Genomic DNA, 16,541 nt, shown 5'->3' with positions numbered 1-16,541 from the left:
ACATCCTTAGCCAGCTTGATATCGCAATGCACTTCATATGGGCACACCTAAAAAGCTCACCAGACAACTACAACTAGTCTTTAACAGGGTTGCAAGAATCTTCCTCACAATTAATGCCTTCAAACACATTTCCCAGCCCGGAAAATCTCACACTGGCTCCCCAATGAAAAGAAAATCCAATTTAAGACATGCTGCATCGCCCACAGATATTGGAAGGTGGGTCCAATTTAACTACATGACCACCTGTCCCATACTACCAGCCAAAGTTCTTACAGACATGACAAAATAATGTGGCTGACAGAGAAAAGGTGGTAAGACACCTACTAACCACACAAGTCCCACTTCTCGGGAGCCAGTTGCCGCAGATTTCTGCCTATAACAAGGCCAGCAAAAAAATTCAAGAAGGGCCTGAAAGCTGTACTCTGAAAACTGAAAACCCCTTCAACAAGTGCATTGCATAGGCTCGACTCTGGCCAGCTTGCATGAAAAATGGTTATTCTGCCTCTACAAAAGGCCTGTCTGTGTGGACCCTTCCATATCAAACTTTTCTTGTTTCATCCCACCCTCTCCTCCTCACCTCCCTCTGGTGCCTTGAAGTGACTTGTTCAGCATGTTACCAATGAAAATTAAATAAGTAATACATTTCCAGGGACCATGCTTTCTGTGTAAGTTACAATAACATCCCAGCTAGAGATAGCATGGGGCAGCCATTGGATCGGACCTGTGACAGCTGGTCATCATCCTCAAAGGTGAAGGCCCTGCACTTGGAACTATTCCAGTAGTCTTCCTCCTCCTCATTCTTGGGACGACTCATCTGAAGAGAAGAGCAAACAAACAATTACATTTCCAGTACCCACTGTAAGGAAGGCATGATATCAACATTAAGACATACACAAGTGACCACAGTTCAAGGGTGGTTATTGAACTTTAACAAGGGTGTGATAAATGCCCATCTAACCCTACATCTACAGATGGGAGCAAGCTACGACCATCAAATAATAATAATAATGCAGTCCTATTGGCGGCTCAACAAATAAAAGGACCTATACTAAAAATTCTGATTGCCAATCCTTTCCGCTAAACAAACATAGTGAGGGGTAGAGTTCATGAAAAAGCAAGACGTATTCACAAAATGATATGTCAGGATGTTCAGGACGTTGGCCTCCCTTCCCTACGTTTTTAGCACTGGACATGGTGGTTCACCTGAGCAAAGCACACACTCTGGCTTCTTTGGCACGAGGACAAAGTTCTATCACCAGCATCATGGCCTTCTGTGATACAAGTCTCTTTGCTTTCCAAAAGTCTCTTGACTAAGAAGGCCTGATGTACAAGAACAGAAATAAGTACAAAGTTCCTTTCCTCTTTCGAGTGTTCAATTCGGGTGTCTCACCCCAGATGCCCCTCAGCTGGGTTCCGATCCCTTTCAATATCACAGTCAGTATCTTGGATCACCCTCTTCCAGGCTCAGATCCCATTTTATAACATTCAGAGAATACACTTTGTCGGGTGACTTACGGTCCACCCTGTATACCCTTCAGTCGGGCTCAGATCCTTTCTCTGTCACAAATAGTCTCCCTCAGCCAGGCTCGGATCAATTGTAGCACATATGCAACTATCGAAGACTTTCGAATGTACACAGGATTTAGCTTGACCCGTTGCAGGACGAATTCGATCTCAAAATTCCCCTTTCAAAAGTTGCAATTAGTTTGATACCCGAAAGACCTTTGAGGGAGCACTCACATGGCGCCGGACAACTCTGTCTATGGTGTCTTATTTGGCCTCCCGAAAGTTCAATTACTCCTGCGGTTTTCAGTTATATTTGCGTCGTTCATCACATACGTTTCACACGCTATTCTGTTTAGATTTCTTCATATAATGTTGCTGTTAGACCTTGATTCTAACACAGGCTGTTTTGGTATCAGTCTCTCCGACTCACCGGCTGTGCTGTCTTTACTGGCGCTGCTTTGTTGTAGGAGCCAAGGACAGTAACATGGCGGCAGCTGCTCCTCCCCACCTTGGTTATTGACGCAGGAGAGCCCCGAGTACCTCTGACACTGAATGCAGGGTTGTTCAGCTTTAGTTCCCGGTGTTAGGTGTGTTACTTTCCAAGGTTCGCGAAAGTAATGGTCTGAAAAGGTCAAGGGCACTTCCCTCCTTGCAACCCTCTCTGGTCTCGCCGTCTTTCTCCTCATATTAAACTGCCATCTTGGAACCTCTGCTTCCTTGTGTGCTTTGCCTCGCTCAGAGTGTGCTTTCGTGCTCTGCCTTTTATCTGTGTGGGGGGAGATGTGATGGAGGTCAGGTGTGTGTGTAATGATCAGTAATTGCCTGATGTTGCCTGACCATTGTATTGGGACATGTCAGGTACACGGTTCTGATGTTAAGTCTGTTTTCGCTCAAGGTGCGCTGTCTGTGAAAAAGTGTTTGTGTCGGAAAAAGGGGGCGGGAGGTTGAGTTCCTAGTTATCCTACTTGGTAGGATGGGGAAAAGGTGTTACAGGGAAGGGTGTCCCACTTCCACTCCCCGAAGACCCCTCATCCAGGGGATCCTCCCCCACTGGGTCTAGCGGGTGATACACCTTCAGGTTTCTCACATCACCACTAGGGATTAAAAACCAAGTCCACCACAAATGCACTGTATGAATATGAACTGCACTGTTTACAAGAAGGCAGTTTACACATTGAAGACCTTAAAGATGTCCGATTCATGCTACTCAACTTATTGCAAGCTACGCTCAAGTGCTCCTGGTTGGACGAACAAATTAACTTAAAGCCACAAAGCAGTGATGTACTCTGTAAATTAACCAATGAACGTTGATCCTCAAATAATGATGTGGTCATACCTCCCAAAGCACATAAAATCCCTGAAGCCCATTTTATCAAAACATAACATAGATCAATTCAACACACGAAACCTGAATGGTGACTCGGTAGGCTCATTGGTTTTATAAGGCTTGCAACTAAAAACTAAGTGCTGTCTTTGTGACAGTGTGTGTTATGTGTAAGGGAGGCATGGTATCACAAGTATGACACAAGAGTTACAAGTTTCAAAACCTTTATTAGCTTCTTGGGGTTTGGAAAAACTCCTAACTTGCCCTATAGCTATGATGGGAGTAGTCTCTACGATCAAATAATAAAGAAATTACAGTCCTAGTCAGTCTATGCCAAATCAAAATGGCTTATACTAACAAAACCTAATGCCTGCCCCATCTCTTGTACAAACGTGTGTACAAGAGAGGGGAATGTGTATACAAAGGAAAGTCAGTGTTATAACAAAGGATCAAGGTGGCTGAGTCAGCTCTCGTCACCACATTGGACAACACAGAGGCCCTGTAAACAGGATGACACACTCTGACTCAGGTTATAAAAAAAAAGCCAGTTCAAAACGTGGGTCCAGGCCCGCTTGGCCTTCCACGTTAAAGTCACTTATTCCAACTTTCCCAGTTCAACAGAAATTCACGTAGGTCTCCCTCAGCCGGGCTCGGACCTCGTAATCACAGCACATGAAGGGGTTCCCTTCCCCAAGCTTTATTCACATTCTTTAGGTGTTCCCTTCCCTTAATCTATTTCATGTTTCCGGTCACCCTCAGTCGGGTTCGGACCGTTCACTGATGTCGAAGACTTTTGAAAGTTCGAGGCTTTCAACATAGACCTTCGCAGGACCACTTCAAATTTCACTTCAGCTCTCTCTTAATGTTATTTGCCCCAATGTCTCTTGGTACGGTAGTTCCATACCATAATCAGAAAAGTTCAAAGAAATCTTCCTCTTAAAGCAATCACCTTTTAACTTCCCCTTTCATCAGGGTTATTCTCGACCATTGCACATTCCAAAGTACGTTCAATTCACAGCTTTATAAGAAGACATCAAACATTTCACGGAGACTTTCGAGTTGGACATTTCCTTTCTCTGGACCACTCTGCTACTCTGTATCACTGGGTTCAGTTATTGGTAACTTAAAGGTTCATTACTGTTTGCTTTCTTTCACGTCTCATCAGCATAGGCACAAGCTTCGAATTGTCAGATACACTGTTGTGTCTTCAGTCTTTCCTTGACACAAACCGGCCTTTCATGTCTTTCGCTAACTCACTGGTTGTTGCATTCCTTTCTTGTCTGCAGCTTTGATTCGCGAGTCAAGTTTACCACAGGCTTGGCCTCGCCAACTCCTGTTGCTCACCGGGAGGGTTGCTGGCATTGTTGAAACACAATGCAGTCTTCTTCTTGTCTGGGATTTGGCTTTCTCTGTGTCTCCTTCACGGTTACCCGGAGGCAACGACCTCCTGCAGGGATCCTCAGGGTTTCCCTACCTTTGCTCTTATCCCTTGATTGGTCGTCCTGCTCCAGTGGGTTCGCCTTGACCCCGGAAGATCTGCTCCTTCTTGTGCTTCACCTTGCTCAGAGTGTGTCTCTATGTTTGGCCTTTTATCCGTGTAGGGGGAGCTAATGGGTCTCAGATGTATGTGATTAAGTGCCTGACCTGATTAACGGGACATGTCCAATGAGATATGCAAGTGTTAGCCTCTTTACTCTCAGTCGCCCTCTTCCTCGGCCCAGTGTTTGTATAAAAAGGGGGTGTTGGGAAATCCTATAAAATAGGAAGGGGCATGGGCACGGGGGGGGGAGATCCTGCGTCTCATCCTTGGTAGCCTCACCCCCAATCCCTGAAGATCGCTTACTCAGGTGATCCTCCCGCATTGGTCCACCCCCAGGGTCTGCATACAACAGCGATGCCGTGCCCTGGCCACCTGAGAGAGAGAGATCCCTGGGGACTAGCAAGTGAGACACCCTTTGTTTTCTCGCATATGACAGTACCCTCTGGTGTGGTTCGTTTTGGGCTTCAACATTAATACTATTGTTAAGTCCACCAATGGCCAACTTTGTGTGTTTTTAACAGAAAAGGACTGCAGATATGCTGTCCAAACTCTTGTCCAAACTTGTTTTGGGTCATGCTGCACTGGTAGCTTTTCGTAGATAGTCAACACGACAATCCATTTCTTATTGGTATATAGGCCGCCTTCAGCCAGCCTGGTTGACTTTGCAATCGATTTTATGCAATTGGTGGCTAATTTAAGTTTGGCACACCCCAATTTGGTGGTGATTGGTGATTTAAATCTTCGCCCCACCGATCCGTCGGATCGCTATGCCAATAATCTTGTCACTTGTTTATCAGACCTCCCTTTGGTCTTGCGTAACCACCTCTCCACCCATGAGAGCGGGAACATGCTTGATCTTATCTTTGCCGAAAATGCAAGACTCAGCTGATCCAGCTATATGTCACCCATAGAGCATACTTCACTCCTGATAAAATTGCAAAATTTGGCAATGCAACAGAACAAGCTTGTCCAAAATGTGGCCTGAGTAACGCAGACCTGATACACATGTTCTGGGCCCGCGCGGAAATAAACCAATTTTGGCAGGAAGTAACCGGGACTCTAACTAAGGTCGGATTGTCGTCAGACCTGGTCTCCCCAAGGCATGCTTGCTAGGAATCATTCTGAGACGAAAGCACGCCAGACATGCAAGTAAACTGAGAGACCTAGCATTCATCCAGTCGAAGCGCAGGATAGCAATGGGGTGTAAGGCTCGTCACGGTCCAGCGATAGGGATGTGGATGCAGGACCTCTAGAAATGGGCACTAGCGGAAACTGCTGTGTGGCAAGAGGCAGCCCGTCGGGGCCAAGAAGAGCAAAACATGGATTTAGCGGCTCGGAGACAGTTGATACAAGAACTGGCTTCCGAGAAACGTGATGACACCTCAACTAGGACACCTACACCATTACAATCTGTGGGATAGAGAAACAGTGAGAAGTTCAATTAATATAGATCATAGGTAGACATAGTATGTAGCATACATAGGCTAGGAGGAGAGAGGCGAAGTGGGTGGGAGGAGTTGGGAACAGGCGAACAATATGATGTATCATTGGAAATGCTTCACAAAGTCTGTATGTTATTTAGTTTTGCTTTGGAAATTGATCAAATACATTTAACAAAAAAAAAAAAGGAAAGAATGGTCTCTAGTTGCATCCCGGTCCCTCTGACCTGGTCGGATCATTTTTTGATTCAGTTCTTGGTCTTGGTTCCGCTTTGTTCTATGAAGGTCTCGCAGGCTGTTCAATTGCGTAGAAGTTGGCATAAAGTTAATTTGATCCAGTTTACTGAGCTACTCTCTGAGGAATGCAGACATTCTAGGGAGGAGGGTGCTGACCCACTGTCCTCTTTCCTGAGCTCTTTTTAGTCGGTAGCTGACAGAGAGGCTCCCAGCCTTCCTCATTGTGGCAGACTGAAACCTTCTGAGGTGTGGTATACTCCCGAACTCAGAACTCAGAAACAGCTATGCAGATGTCTTAACAGGAACTGGCGTTTCAAATATGATGTAGACGCTCGCAACATGTATAAGCAGGTAGTGCTTTTCTATCATCAGATGATCCGATCAGGCAAAGTCATATACTATGCTGCTTGAATAACTGAAGCAGCTTGTGCTTCTCATGAGTTGTTCAGAGTAGCTAAAGAGCTTTTGGTTTGCCCGGTGACTACTTCTGCTGAAACCCCGGATGCCCAACTTAGATGCGATGAAATCAGTACTTTTTTCTTTGAAAAGATTGTGGACTTCCGCAAGGGCATCAAAGATCGTCAAGGTGGAGAGGAAACTGTGCAACCCTGTCTGACTAATGGTTCTGATATTCCAATTACCGCAAACAACTTTAAACTTAACCCAATATGCGTTGAAACTGTTAGGAAAGGTCTTTTGGGCCTAAAATCAGCTTCTCCCTTTGATGCAGTGCCTCTTCATATCTTGAAAGCTCTCCCTCTAGAGGCCATGGGCTTGCTGACTGAGGCAGTTCAAAATTCCTTTTCTATGGGAACTGTGCTGTCGGCTCTTAAACATGCAGTAGTTCTTCCACTCTTAAAAAAAAGCCAACTTGGATCCTCGGGTGCCCGCTAATTATAGGCCTATCTCCCTGCTAACATGAAGCTGCTGGAGGCGATAGTTACACCTCAGATCTCGAGATATCTTGAAGATAACGATTGCCTTCACCCTTTTCAATCAGGCTTTCGTCCCAAGATGGGGACGGAGTCCGTTATATCATTGCTGGACGATCTTGCGCTGCTCCAGGACCGCAAAGAGACCGGAGTTCTCATTATCCTGGATCTCTCCACAGCCTTTGATACAGCCGATCATGAAATCCTAATAGCCCGACTGGAGCAAGCGGTTGTCACTGGCTCTCTGTTGGCATGATTTAGGTCTTTCCTGGAGGGCTGCTCCCAAACAGTATCCTTCCAAGCATGTTTTTCTTCTCTCATGTAGCTGTCTTGTGGAGTCCCGCAGGTGTCGGCTTTATCTCCTCTTTTGTTTAATTTATATGTTCGAATGTTGGCCAACCTTATTACAGAGTGCGGAGTACTCTTTTATTCCAATGCAATGACACGCAGCTGATTTTCTCAAGCTGATTCACCCAAGAAGCTGCGTGACTTTCTGGGTTCCTGGATGGCGGCCAATTGGCTGCAATTAAATGGAAACAAAAACAGAGGTCCTGGTCGTGGGAGCTGAAGGAAGGGACAACCTTTAGAATTCCCAATACTGGCCTGAATCTCTTGGCCCTTGCCGTGTACCCTGTGCTTCGATTAACAGCCTTGGAGTGAAACTCCTTCCCAATGGATCACAGGCAGCCCAGATTTCCGCTATCTGTGGTGCTGGCTTCGGAAAATTGAAATCTCTGAGGAAGATTGTCCCCTTGCTTCCTGTGGAAAACCGTATTACACTGGTCACATCTCTACAATGTGATCCTTAGACTATTGTAATGGGTTTTATTTGAGGCAACCGAAGTACCAGATCCCAGGCTGCAGGTCCTTCAAAGTTCTGCTGCGCGCCTGGCGCTCAAAGCACCTCTTCTGACTCCCTCTGTTGCTCTTCTTCATCAGTTGCATTGGCACCTGGTGGGAGCACGGATCGAGTTTAAGATTCTGTGTACTGTTCATCGAACCCTGCATAATGTAGGCCCCAATTATCTGACAAGAAAACTGGAAAGGTACTGCCCAGTACGCAGCCTTCGTTCTGAAGCGCATGTCTTTCTTAAAATTCCAAAATGTCACTGAAAGCGTCTGGATTGCGGCTCGTTTTTTGTGCTGGCCCCCAGTTTGTGGAATGCCCTCCCGTTATATTTGAGAGCCTTAGCCGAATATTAAACATTACGCTGACCGATTTTGATAAACCAAAAGAATCTTGGGAAGGAACAGGGCCTTTACGATCAAGTCAACTTTATGCCTGGAAACTACTGTACTACAATATAAAACTGAAACAGTGACATAGATAGTCCACTAATGGTCTTTCCATTGATGGCTGTGTTCCTGTCTCCAAGATTGGTATGCTGTGCATGCATTCTGCAATGACTCTCAGTTATCACTTTGTATTTGGTGTACCTTGGAGAAATGTGTGAAAGAATTGAAATCCTTTATTATCAACTGTTTATTTGAAGCTTTGTTTTTGGGGTACTATTTTAATAGCTTTTTAACGGTGTCTAACTTGCTTTTACGAATGCCTTTATATTCATTTATTTTTCAATTAAAGTATATATGTTCCAGTTCCCAGCACATTCCATCTTTTAGTCCACCCTCGCACTGAATATGGATGTGTTGCCGATTTCTATATGGAGTAATTCAATTCACTGCTCAGCAAAATATTGATTGTCAGTTTGAAATTACCACAAGGTCCTTTTTCATGATCAGAGTCCAAATTAAATCTTGGACGAGTTCCCATCCTGGAGGAAGGCATCCTATTCCTCCTACATATGATTCTATACATGCTTGCCCTTCTCCAGTCACCTTCAGGTTAACTCTCCCCACTAGTTAACCAAACACTTCACTGGGTCTAGTATGTCCCTATTGTGGTTCCTGGCGTTAGGCTCAGAACTCTTTGCTGCGTGTAACTAATTGCATGTTTTGTTATTGTGAGCAGGTTTTGCTGGAAGAGCCCTTATAACATTTCTCAACGAGGAATAAAAAGTTAACAGTGCTTGTTTTAGGTTGCACTGGAGGTGAAAATCAATTGCAAGAAGTGCTGTCCCAGAACAACAACATGGCTGAATCCATCGGTGGACATCCTGCCAAACTGCATCCAACACTGTCGCAGGCATGCCTTATTTTTCTTCTTCCCTCATGTGGAAGTGTTTGCCACAGTGGAAAGTAGCAAAGCAATACGACTCCTTAGTATGCTCTGGGAAGCTTTGCCCACCTGACTCAGGTACAGCCATCTGGAATCCCAGCTGCACAAGGTGTTCGACCTCAGCCTGACCTCAGCTAGGCGGCATGACATTACAGATGTAGGCCATCACCGCATAATGCAGGGTATAGGCAGAGCAGAGAGACAGGTTCTTTACTGGCCATGGCGGAGGATGGCAAAATGCATTCCTCTCAGCACAATTATGTTTTTTTTTGCAGATGGAGGTGAGAAGGGGTTTTGATTTCCGTTTGGCTTTTTTCATGCAAGGAGAAGCCTCATATAGCCCGCTACAGTCATTAGACGGCAGGCAAAGTCTCATCTGATGGCCATTAAGATCCAATCGGATGATGAAAATGTTGCTGCTTGTCTGGAAGTAGAAATGTAGGGATGGCATTAGACCTTTTTTTTAATAACCCAATTACCTTGGGGTTCTACTGAATGTTTTTGTTTTAGCAAGTTTTTTTAAAAAACCTTTGTTCTATTGCAGCAGAACAGCTTAAGACAGGATTTACATTGGGTGTCTATTTTACTAATTGTATTTCTTATAGTGCATAACGCTCATTTTACGGTTTCTTGTGCCTATGGGGACCTAAACAGGTGACAATCAGGAGGAAGATATAACAAGGATTAGCTTGTAGGAAGTAATGCAGGTATTCGTTCCTTGTCCGCAAGGGGGAGTCAACCCCTTAAGGAGGTGAGTCTGCTCTGCAAGACCCTCCCTAGGAGTCTGGGCAAGTGGAACCTCAATGGGAGTGACTCCCCTTAAGGGACAAGGACTCCGGCTCCGATGAGGAACGCCCTAGAGCAAATACCATATCTGCCTCTATGGGACTGTGCATTATGAAGATTCATCTGTCATCCTTACCGATGTGAGTCGGCAGAGTGCCAAAGAACTCTGTCTTAAGCTGAAAGTATCGACTTTATAAGATGAGTTTTGGGTGGATTGAGAATAAAACGTTATACTGGAGGGGTTGGGCTAACCAAGGAATCCTGAAATTTGAGGATGTGTGGAGAGGTGATCGGATGGTGGCTTTTGAAGACTTATTATGCCAATATGGATTGGGTAATAATGAGATTAATAGGTATTTGTCCCTAAAGCAATTGTTGTCAGAAAGGTATCTAATGCTATGTGAACCGTTGGGTGATTGTCCACAAGTATGTGTGTTGAGTGGTACTGCTACAAATGTAGTCTCCACGTTTACTAAACTGATGCCTATTCAAGAATGTATGCGGGTCTCTTGGGAGACTTTACGTATGAAATGGGTATCTGAGTTGGGTCAGGATTTGTCGGAAAATGAATGGGATAGAGCCTGGAGGGTAATGGTGAGAGATAAAATGGATTTGAATTTGCGATATACTCATCAAAGAATCTTGGGACGCATTTATTGGACCCCAGTGAGAATGAAGGAGAGGGGTTTGATGGATTCAGATTTATGTTGGGGATGTACTCATTCAAGGGGAACTTATTTACATATGTTGTGGGAATGTGAACGAGTGCTTACCTTTTGGAAGGATGTTTTTGATCGGGTAGATTTGGTGTTGGGAAGTCCATTTCTTCAAACTTTTCTGTCTGCGGTTTTCCTCTTGAATGGAAGTGGGGGTTTGGAGATTTGTGGTGGTGCTGATTGGGTAAATAGGGCACTGATGATGGCAGTAAAACATATTATGAAAGTATGGAAGTCATGGAAAAAGCCACATGTTGAGGGTTGGTTGGTGGATTTGCGCTTGTTGTCAAGATATGAAAGATCTCGTGCTCATCGGTTACATCGGGAGACTGAATACTGTGAAAGTTGGGATTCTTTTAATGATTTATTTGGGTAAGGTGTGGAGTAATTTAGATTGGAAATTGTGGGGTTGGGGTGGGGGGCTGATGTTGTAGTGTTTTTGTTCGTTTGTAGATGTAGTTTGTGGAGTTTAGTATTGAAATTAGGACAGGGGGTGGGATTTTTGGGAAAGGTTGATTTCTAATGGGATTATTGATATTTGTATATTTGAGATTTTGCTATAAACTGTCCACGTTTTGTGATTCTCACTGTTATTTTATTGATATGTTGATTTAAAATTAAATAAAGATGAAAAAAAATAACTTTTGTTTATCACGTAGATGCAAATGGTATGCGATGTAAATGGTATGCGTTTGGGGGATTTTTCTAGGATTAGTTGGGCCCATGAATGGTAGTTATGCTACACAGTGCATATGGCCTTGATTTTTTTCTTCTTTCCTGAATGGCTATGTAATGAGCCGATTTCTGGTGAGTTGGGATTTTGGCAAGGAAGACGGAAGATGAGGCGAGGAGCAGTCTCCGGGACTACTTGAAGTGTGTGGATTTAGGCCAACGCAAGTTTGATTTCATCAATCGATAAGACTGGAGATGAAAATGTAAACCATCATCATTTTGTGATTAGTTAGTAACAATCAGAAGGGCGGAAGAAAGAATGTTTTAGTACTGAACTAATCCGAGTTGCAAAATGTGTGCTATGAGCCAGTGATAATTATGTTTCAGACGTCTGTAACATGGCTATGTAAGGTCACATTGATATAAGCCAGATTTTTGGAATGCACAACAAAGGGTGTGAACTAGAGCAAATTATCTCAGTTTTAGTGGTGATGAACTTGAGCCTGTTGTCATTCAACTAAACTGAAACTTCAGCATGCAATTAGTGAAGTAGGCAGCTAAATTGTGTGTTTCCGATTCCAAGGAGTGTCAGAGTATCATCCATTTGGATGAAGCAGAGGTTGTATGTAGGAGCGGATGATGTCTGCCATTGGGTGCAATATGCATATTCACAATTTCTGTGATGTTCAATATCTTGATGCGTGTCATCATATAGGATTATAGTTTGATTCCTTGTACTGTGATGCTGCCTAGAAATTATCTCAAATATTTTTTTAAGTGATACTGCAGTTCACTTCTGTAGCCAAGATAGGTAAAAGGCTGCACAACGGAGATCCACCAGGGGGCGCAGAGATGGTCTGACGCATCTCGGCTCGTCTCCCCGCCAGGGCGCTGTTTGAGGGTCCCGAACCCCCCCCGAAACCCCCGGAGCGAGGAGCCGACACCACCCCCACCCACACGGGCGCCGCGGGCGCCCCCGGCCCGAGTTTGCGTTCCCGAGGTGGAACCGTGTTGGAGAACGAAGCCTCTGAGTTTTGAGGGACGGAGGCCCCACCCTCCTGCGGCGCCGCGGCTCCGCGGAGATCTACTCTGCTCCCGGGTCTGAACGAGGCCTTCACGGAGGTCGGCGACCCGGGCTGGCGGCTCCCCCCCAGCCGTGTGCAGTCCAACGGGGGTCGGATGTGCCTGGTGGCACCCGCGGCGGGCCCGGGAGCGTGAAGCGGCCCCGCGGGGGTGCGGCGGAGTTGTGGGCCTCGACGAGGCCTATGGGACCAGGTGAGGAGCGGCGCACAGCGGCCCCCGAGTGAGTGGGTGGAACTTGAGGAGCCCGTGTAGGGCGTACTGGAGCCTCGGGCGAGGGCTTGCATTGGCCCATGCTGGCAACCCACGGCCTTCCACGTTTTTTCCGCGAGCGGCGACCCCGCACCCGGGAGGTGAGACAGTGCTGGCCCGATCTGGGCGGCCCCCCTGGGGACCGACGACACCGCGGGAAGTGACAGGAGCGAGGCTGGGGAGACACAGCGACACACACATAAGCTTCGGAGGGGTCACGGGAGTCGGAGTGGCCCCCGAGCGCCGCACTTCCTAGGCGGACCGTCCTACCGCGCGGGGCCTTATTGGGAGAGCTGGGCCCCGGCTGACCGCACCCCAGGTCCGGCCGCCGGTGCGCTGAAGGCCCTCGCAGCTCAAACAGGAGAACGGTCGCGCGAGCTGGGGAGGAGAGAGGCAAGGAGAGAACCCTGCGGAGGACAAAACAAAACCTACAGGAGCGAACTGGCCCGGGACTGGGACCCCAGGTGCTGGGTCTGCCCCCAGCCCACCCGCGGCGCCGCCTCTGAGTGGGCCAGCGGGTCACGTTGATCCTGAATTTCTGGGGGAACCCCCTGCGGAACAGGGATGCCTGGGGAGAGTCGATGAACTGGAGAGAATCCCTACAGAAGTTTCGCCGGTCTTCCCCCGATCCCCCGAGGCCACCCGGAATGGCGACCCAAACGGAACAGGAGCCGGCCGACGCCAGCACGGTCACCAGAGGCATGGCGGCCCTATTGGAAGAAATCAGAGGCTTTAGGGCGGATATTGCTCTGAGACTGGACACCTTAGACAAAAAGGTGGACAATATCGACAACAGAGTCCAGGCACTAGAGAACACCACAGCCTCGAGTGACATCTTTGAAACACAATTCGATATGCGCCTGTCGGAGCTCGAGAGGAGAGAGGAGAGATGCTCTTTAAAAATGGACGATCTGGAAAATAGGGAACGACGCTGTAACTTACGTTTCCTAGGCTTCCCGGAACACGAGGGAGAAACTCAAGCAGACGTCATCAAGGTGGTCAATGCAGTAATAGGGGTACTCTTCGATGGAGCCAATACCAGCGAGCCCACCATTGACAGGGCCCACAGAGCAGGTGCACCCTCCAGAGGCCCCAGATCCGTCTTAGTTCGCTTTCATTACTTCTCGGAAAAGAGCAGGATCCTGGAACTGGCTTGTAAGAAGGGCCCTGTGGTGTGGGAGGGGGCCCGGATTTCGGTGTACCAAGACCTGTCGGCCTTTACCCTTGCAAGACGCCGCCTGTGCTCCCCGCTGACAAAGATGCTTCAATCCAAGGGGGTCCGCTACAGGTGGGGATATCCCTTCTCCCTTTCCTTTGAATTCGAGGGCTACAAGTATGCCCTGATTACTGAAGATGATATCCAAAGAGTGTCAGGTGAACTTTTGGACAATTCCAACATGGAACTGGAGGAGCAGGAGCGCGAGCGAGCACCGACAGGCCCTAAAGGGAACAAAGCTCCCAAGGAGAGGCGCAGGGTGCGAGGTCAGAGGAAATTTAGGAAAATGTCCCCGGCTTCGCCGGGCCCCCCAAATAGTTGAAGCAAACATCCGGTGCCTGACGACTAAGCCGGCATCTGCTTATGTGAATGGAGGGTGATGTAGCTAATTGTACTTAACGTTGAACATGGGGGTGGGGGGGGCTCGGAGTGTTGATTATGGCGAGTTATTCAGCCTGTGGAGGGGAAACAATGGTGGCCTGGACTGGCGATCGGATGAAGCCATGGAACGACCAGGCGATTAGGGGGGAGGGGGGAGGGGGGGAAAAGGGGGAGTTATGTTGTTGGGGTTACAGTTACATTGTGCCAAGTTTTTCGGGTATTCTCACACCCCTGGAGCTGTCTTATATTGTCAGTGGGTTGTGGAAGTATTGTGGGAGTAAACACGCTTGCTTTTCGAAGAATGGAGCTATGAGCTTTTATCGGTTCTGTAATGGATGATCCGCTCCAATTCTTGACAGTGGGGTCATTGAATGCTCGCGGACTTAACTCGCCTGCGAAGAGGTCCCTAATTGTGAGGGAATTTGCGAGGCAGCGACTTCACTTTCTCTTTGTGCAGGAGACTCACTGGGTTCGGGGAAAAGAGCCTAAGCTCAAGGCCAGACCCATAGCTCAGATGTACTCGGCTTCTATTCAGACTAAGAAGCGGGGAGTAGCTTTGCTGATTTCTCCTGGGGCCCATTTTGCGTTCAAAGCCTTAAAAGCAGACTCGGATGGCCGGTATCTCATGGTGAAGGGGGAGGTGAGGGGTCGTTTGTTCACACTGGTTTGCATATATGCTCCTAATGAAGCGCAGGATACCTTTTGGGAGGGGATGAGAGGGGTAATAATGTCATTCTCTGAAGGTGCCCTTCTGGTTGGGGGAGATTTTAACATGGTGCTTTGCCCCGAGAGAGACAGGAAATCTGACAAGCCTTGTCCCAATGTCCGTCACTACAAGAAGCTGGCGTCGGCCTTCCAGGAAGTGAATGGGGAATTAGGTTTGGCTGACACGTGCACCCCCGTGAAGGGCCGGAACCCAGACTACACCTATTATTCAAAGACCCATTCAGCCTTCTCCCGTATCGATTACATCCTGGTTGACGCCTCGCTGCTGGGAGAGGTCACCGACTCAGGAGTGGAGATTGTCCCTTGGTCGGACCACGATATGGTAAAGATTAAGATTGGCCTTCCTCCTGTCCCGGTGGCCGGATCCCGATGGAGGTGTAATGACCTGCTTTTGCAGGACAGGGAGATTCGCCAAACCCTCCTAGCAGCCATTGAGGAATACTTTACTCTCAATGACAATGGCGAGGTTGGAACTATGGGAGTGTGGGAGGCATTCAAGGCAACTATTAGAGGCACCCTCATTGGTATTGGCTCCAAGAGAAAGAAGGAGAGGGAACATGAGGAGAAAGGGTTAAAGGACAAAATAGCAGCCCTCCAGCCGGGGGGGAAGTTAAGGTCTCAGATGTTCCCCGGACATTGGGAGGAACTACAGGGGTTGCGAACCAGGCTGGCGGACCTCCAGGTGGGTCAGACAGAAAGGAAGCTCGCTTTCTTGAAGCAGAGGTACATGGAAAGGGGGGAAAAGGCGGATAAAATTTTGGCTTGGAGACTCCGAGACATGAGGAATAGCAGGAGAGTGAACTCAATTCACACCTCGGAGGGGGACTCGACCGCGAGGGACACCGGGATAGCTGAACAATTCAGGCTATATTATGAAAAGCTGTATCGCTCAGAATATACAGGGGATGGGAATGACGTTGACCGCTTCCTGGACTCCCTCCCGATTCCGGGCCTTCTACCGGACAAAGCGGATTCTCTCGAGAGTCCCATCTCCCCGGAAGAGGTAATAGATACTATATCCTCTTTGAAGAGCGGCACAGCCCCGGGAGACGATGGTTTCACAGTTACATTTTACAAGACGTATAGGTCCCTGCTAGCCCCATTCATGGCTAAGATGTTCAATGCGGCTCTTGCCCAAGGTTCCCTCCCCCCACGATGATGTCAGCCTTGATTGTTGTCCTGCCTAAAGAGGGCAAGGATCCCTCATATTGCCAATCATATCGCCCCATATCCCTCCTTAATACCGATGTGAAAATATTAGCCAAGCTCCTAGCGAATAGACTGGCCAAGCTGCTCCCCACCCTAGTGCATGGTGATCAAGTGGGTTTTATCCCGGGCCGCCAAGGGCCAGACAATATAAGGAAAACCCTTGACCTCATGCATGAGACATCTAGGCAGGGAGTGGAAGGGTACCTCCTCTCACTAGACTCAGAAAAGGCCTTCGACCGTGTCGAATGGCCGTACATGGGCAGGGTCCTCCGGAAGATGGGGCTGGGTGACAATTTCTGTGGGTGGGTCGCAGCACTCTACAATGGCCCTTCGGCGAGAGTCCTGG

At 47.6% G+C, this 16,541-nt stretch overlaps 1 protein-coding gene across 1 annotated transcript in view; it reads right to left on the bottom strand.

The window, feature by feature from the left end:
- VIPAS39 (VPS33B interacting protein, apical-basolateral polarity regulator, spe-39 homolog) overlaps window positions 1–16,541 on the bottom strand; it is a 375,619-nt gene that overhangs the window by 343,243 nt on the left and 15,835 nt on the right. Inside the window, exon 2 of the mRNA XM_069637994.1 lies at window positions 722–814. Coding sequence (XP_069494095.1) covers window positions 722–814 — 93 coding nt within the window. The remainder of the gene's footprint in view (window positions 1–721; window positions 815–16,541) is intronic.

Source organism: Ambystoma mexicanum, chromosome 14, assembly GCF_040938575.1.
Source record: "Ambystoma mexicanum isolate Mex_15411 chromosome 14, UKY_AmexF1_1, whole genome shotgun sequence".
NCBI classification, from domain to species: Eukaryota; Metazoa; Chordata; class Amphibia; order Caudata; family Ambystomatidae; genus Ambystoma; species Ambystoma mexicanum.
Note: the sequence above shows the minus strand (reverse complement) of the source record. Positions and strands in the feature narration are given on the sequence as shown.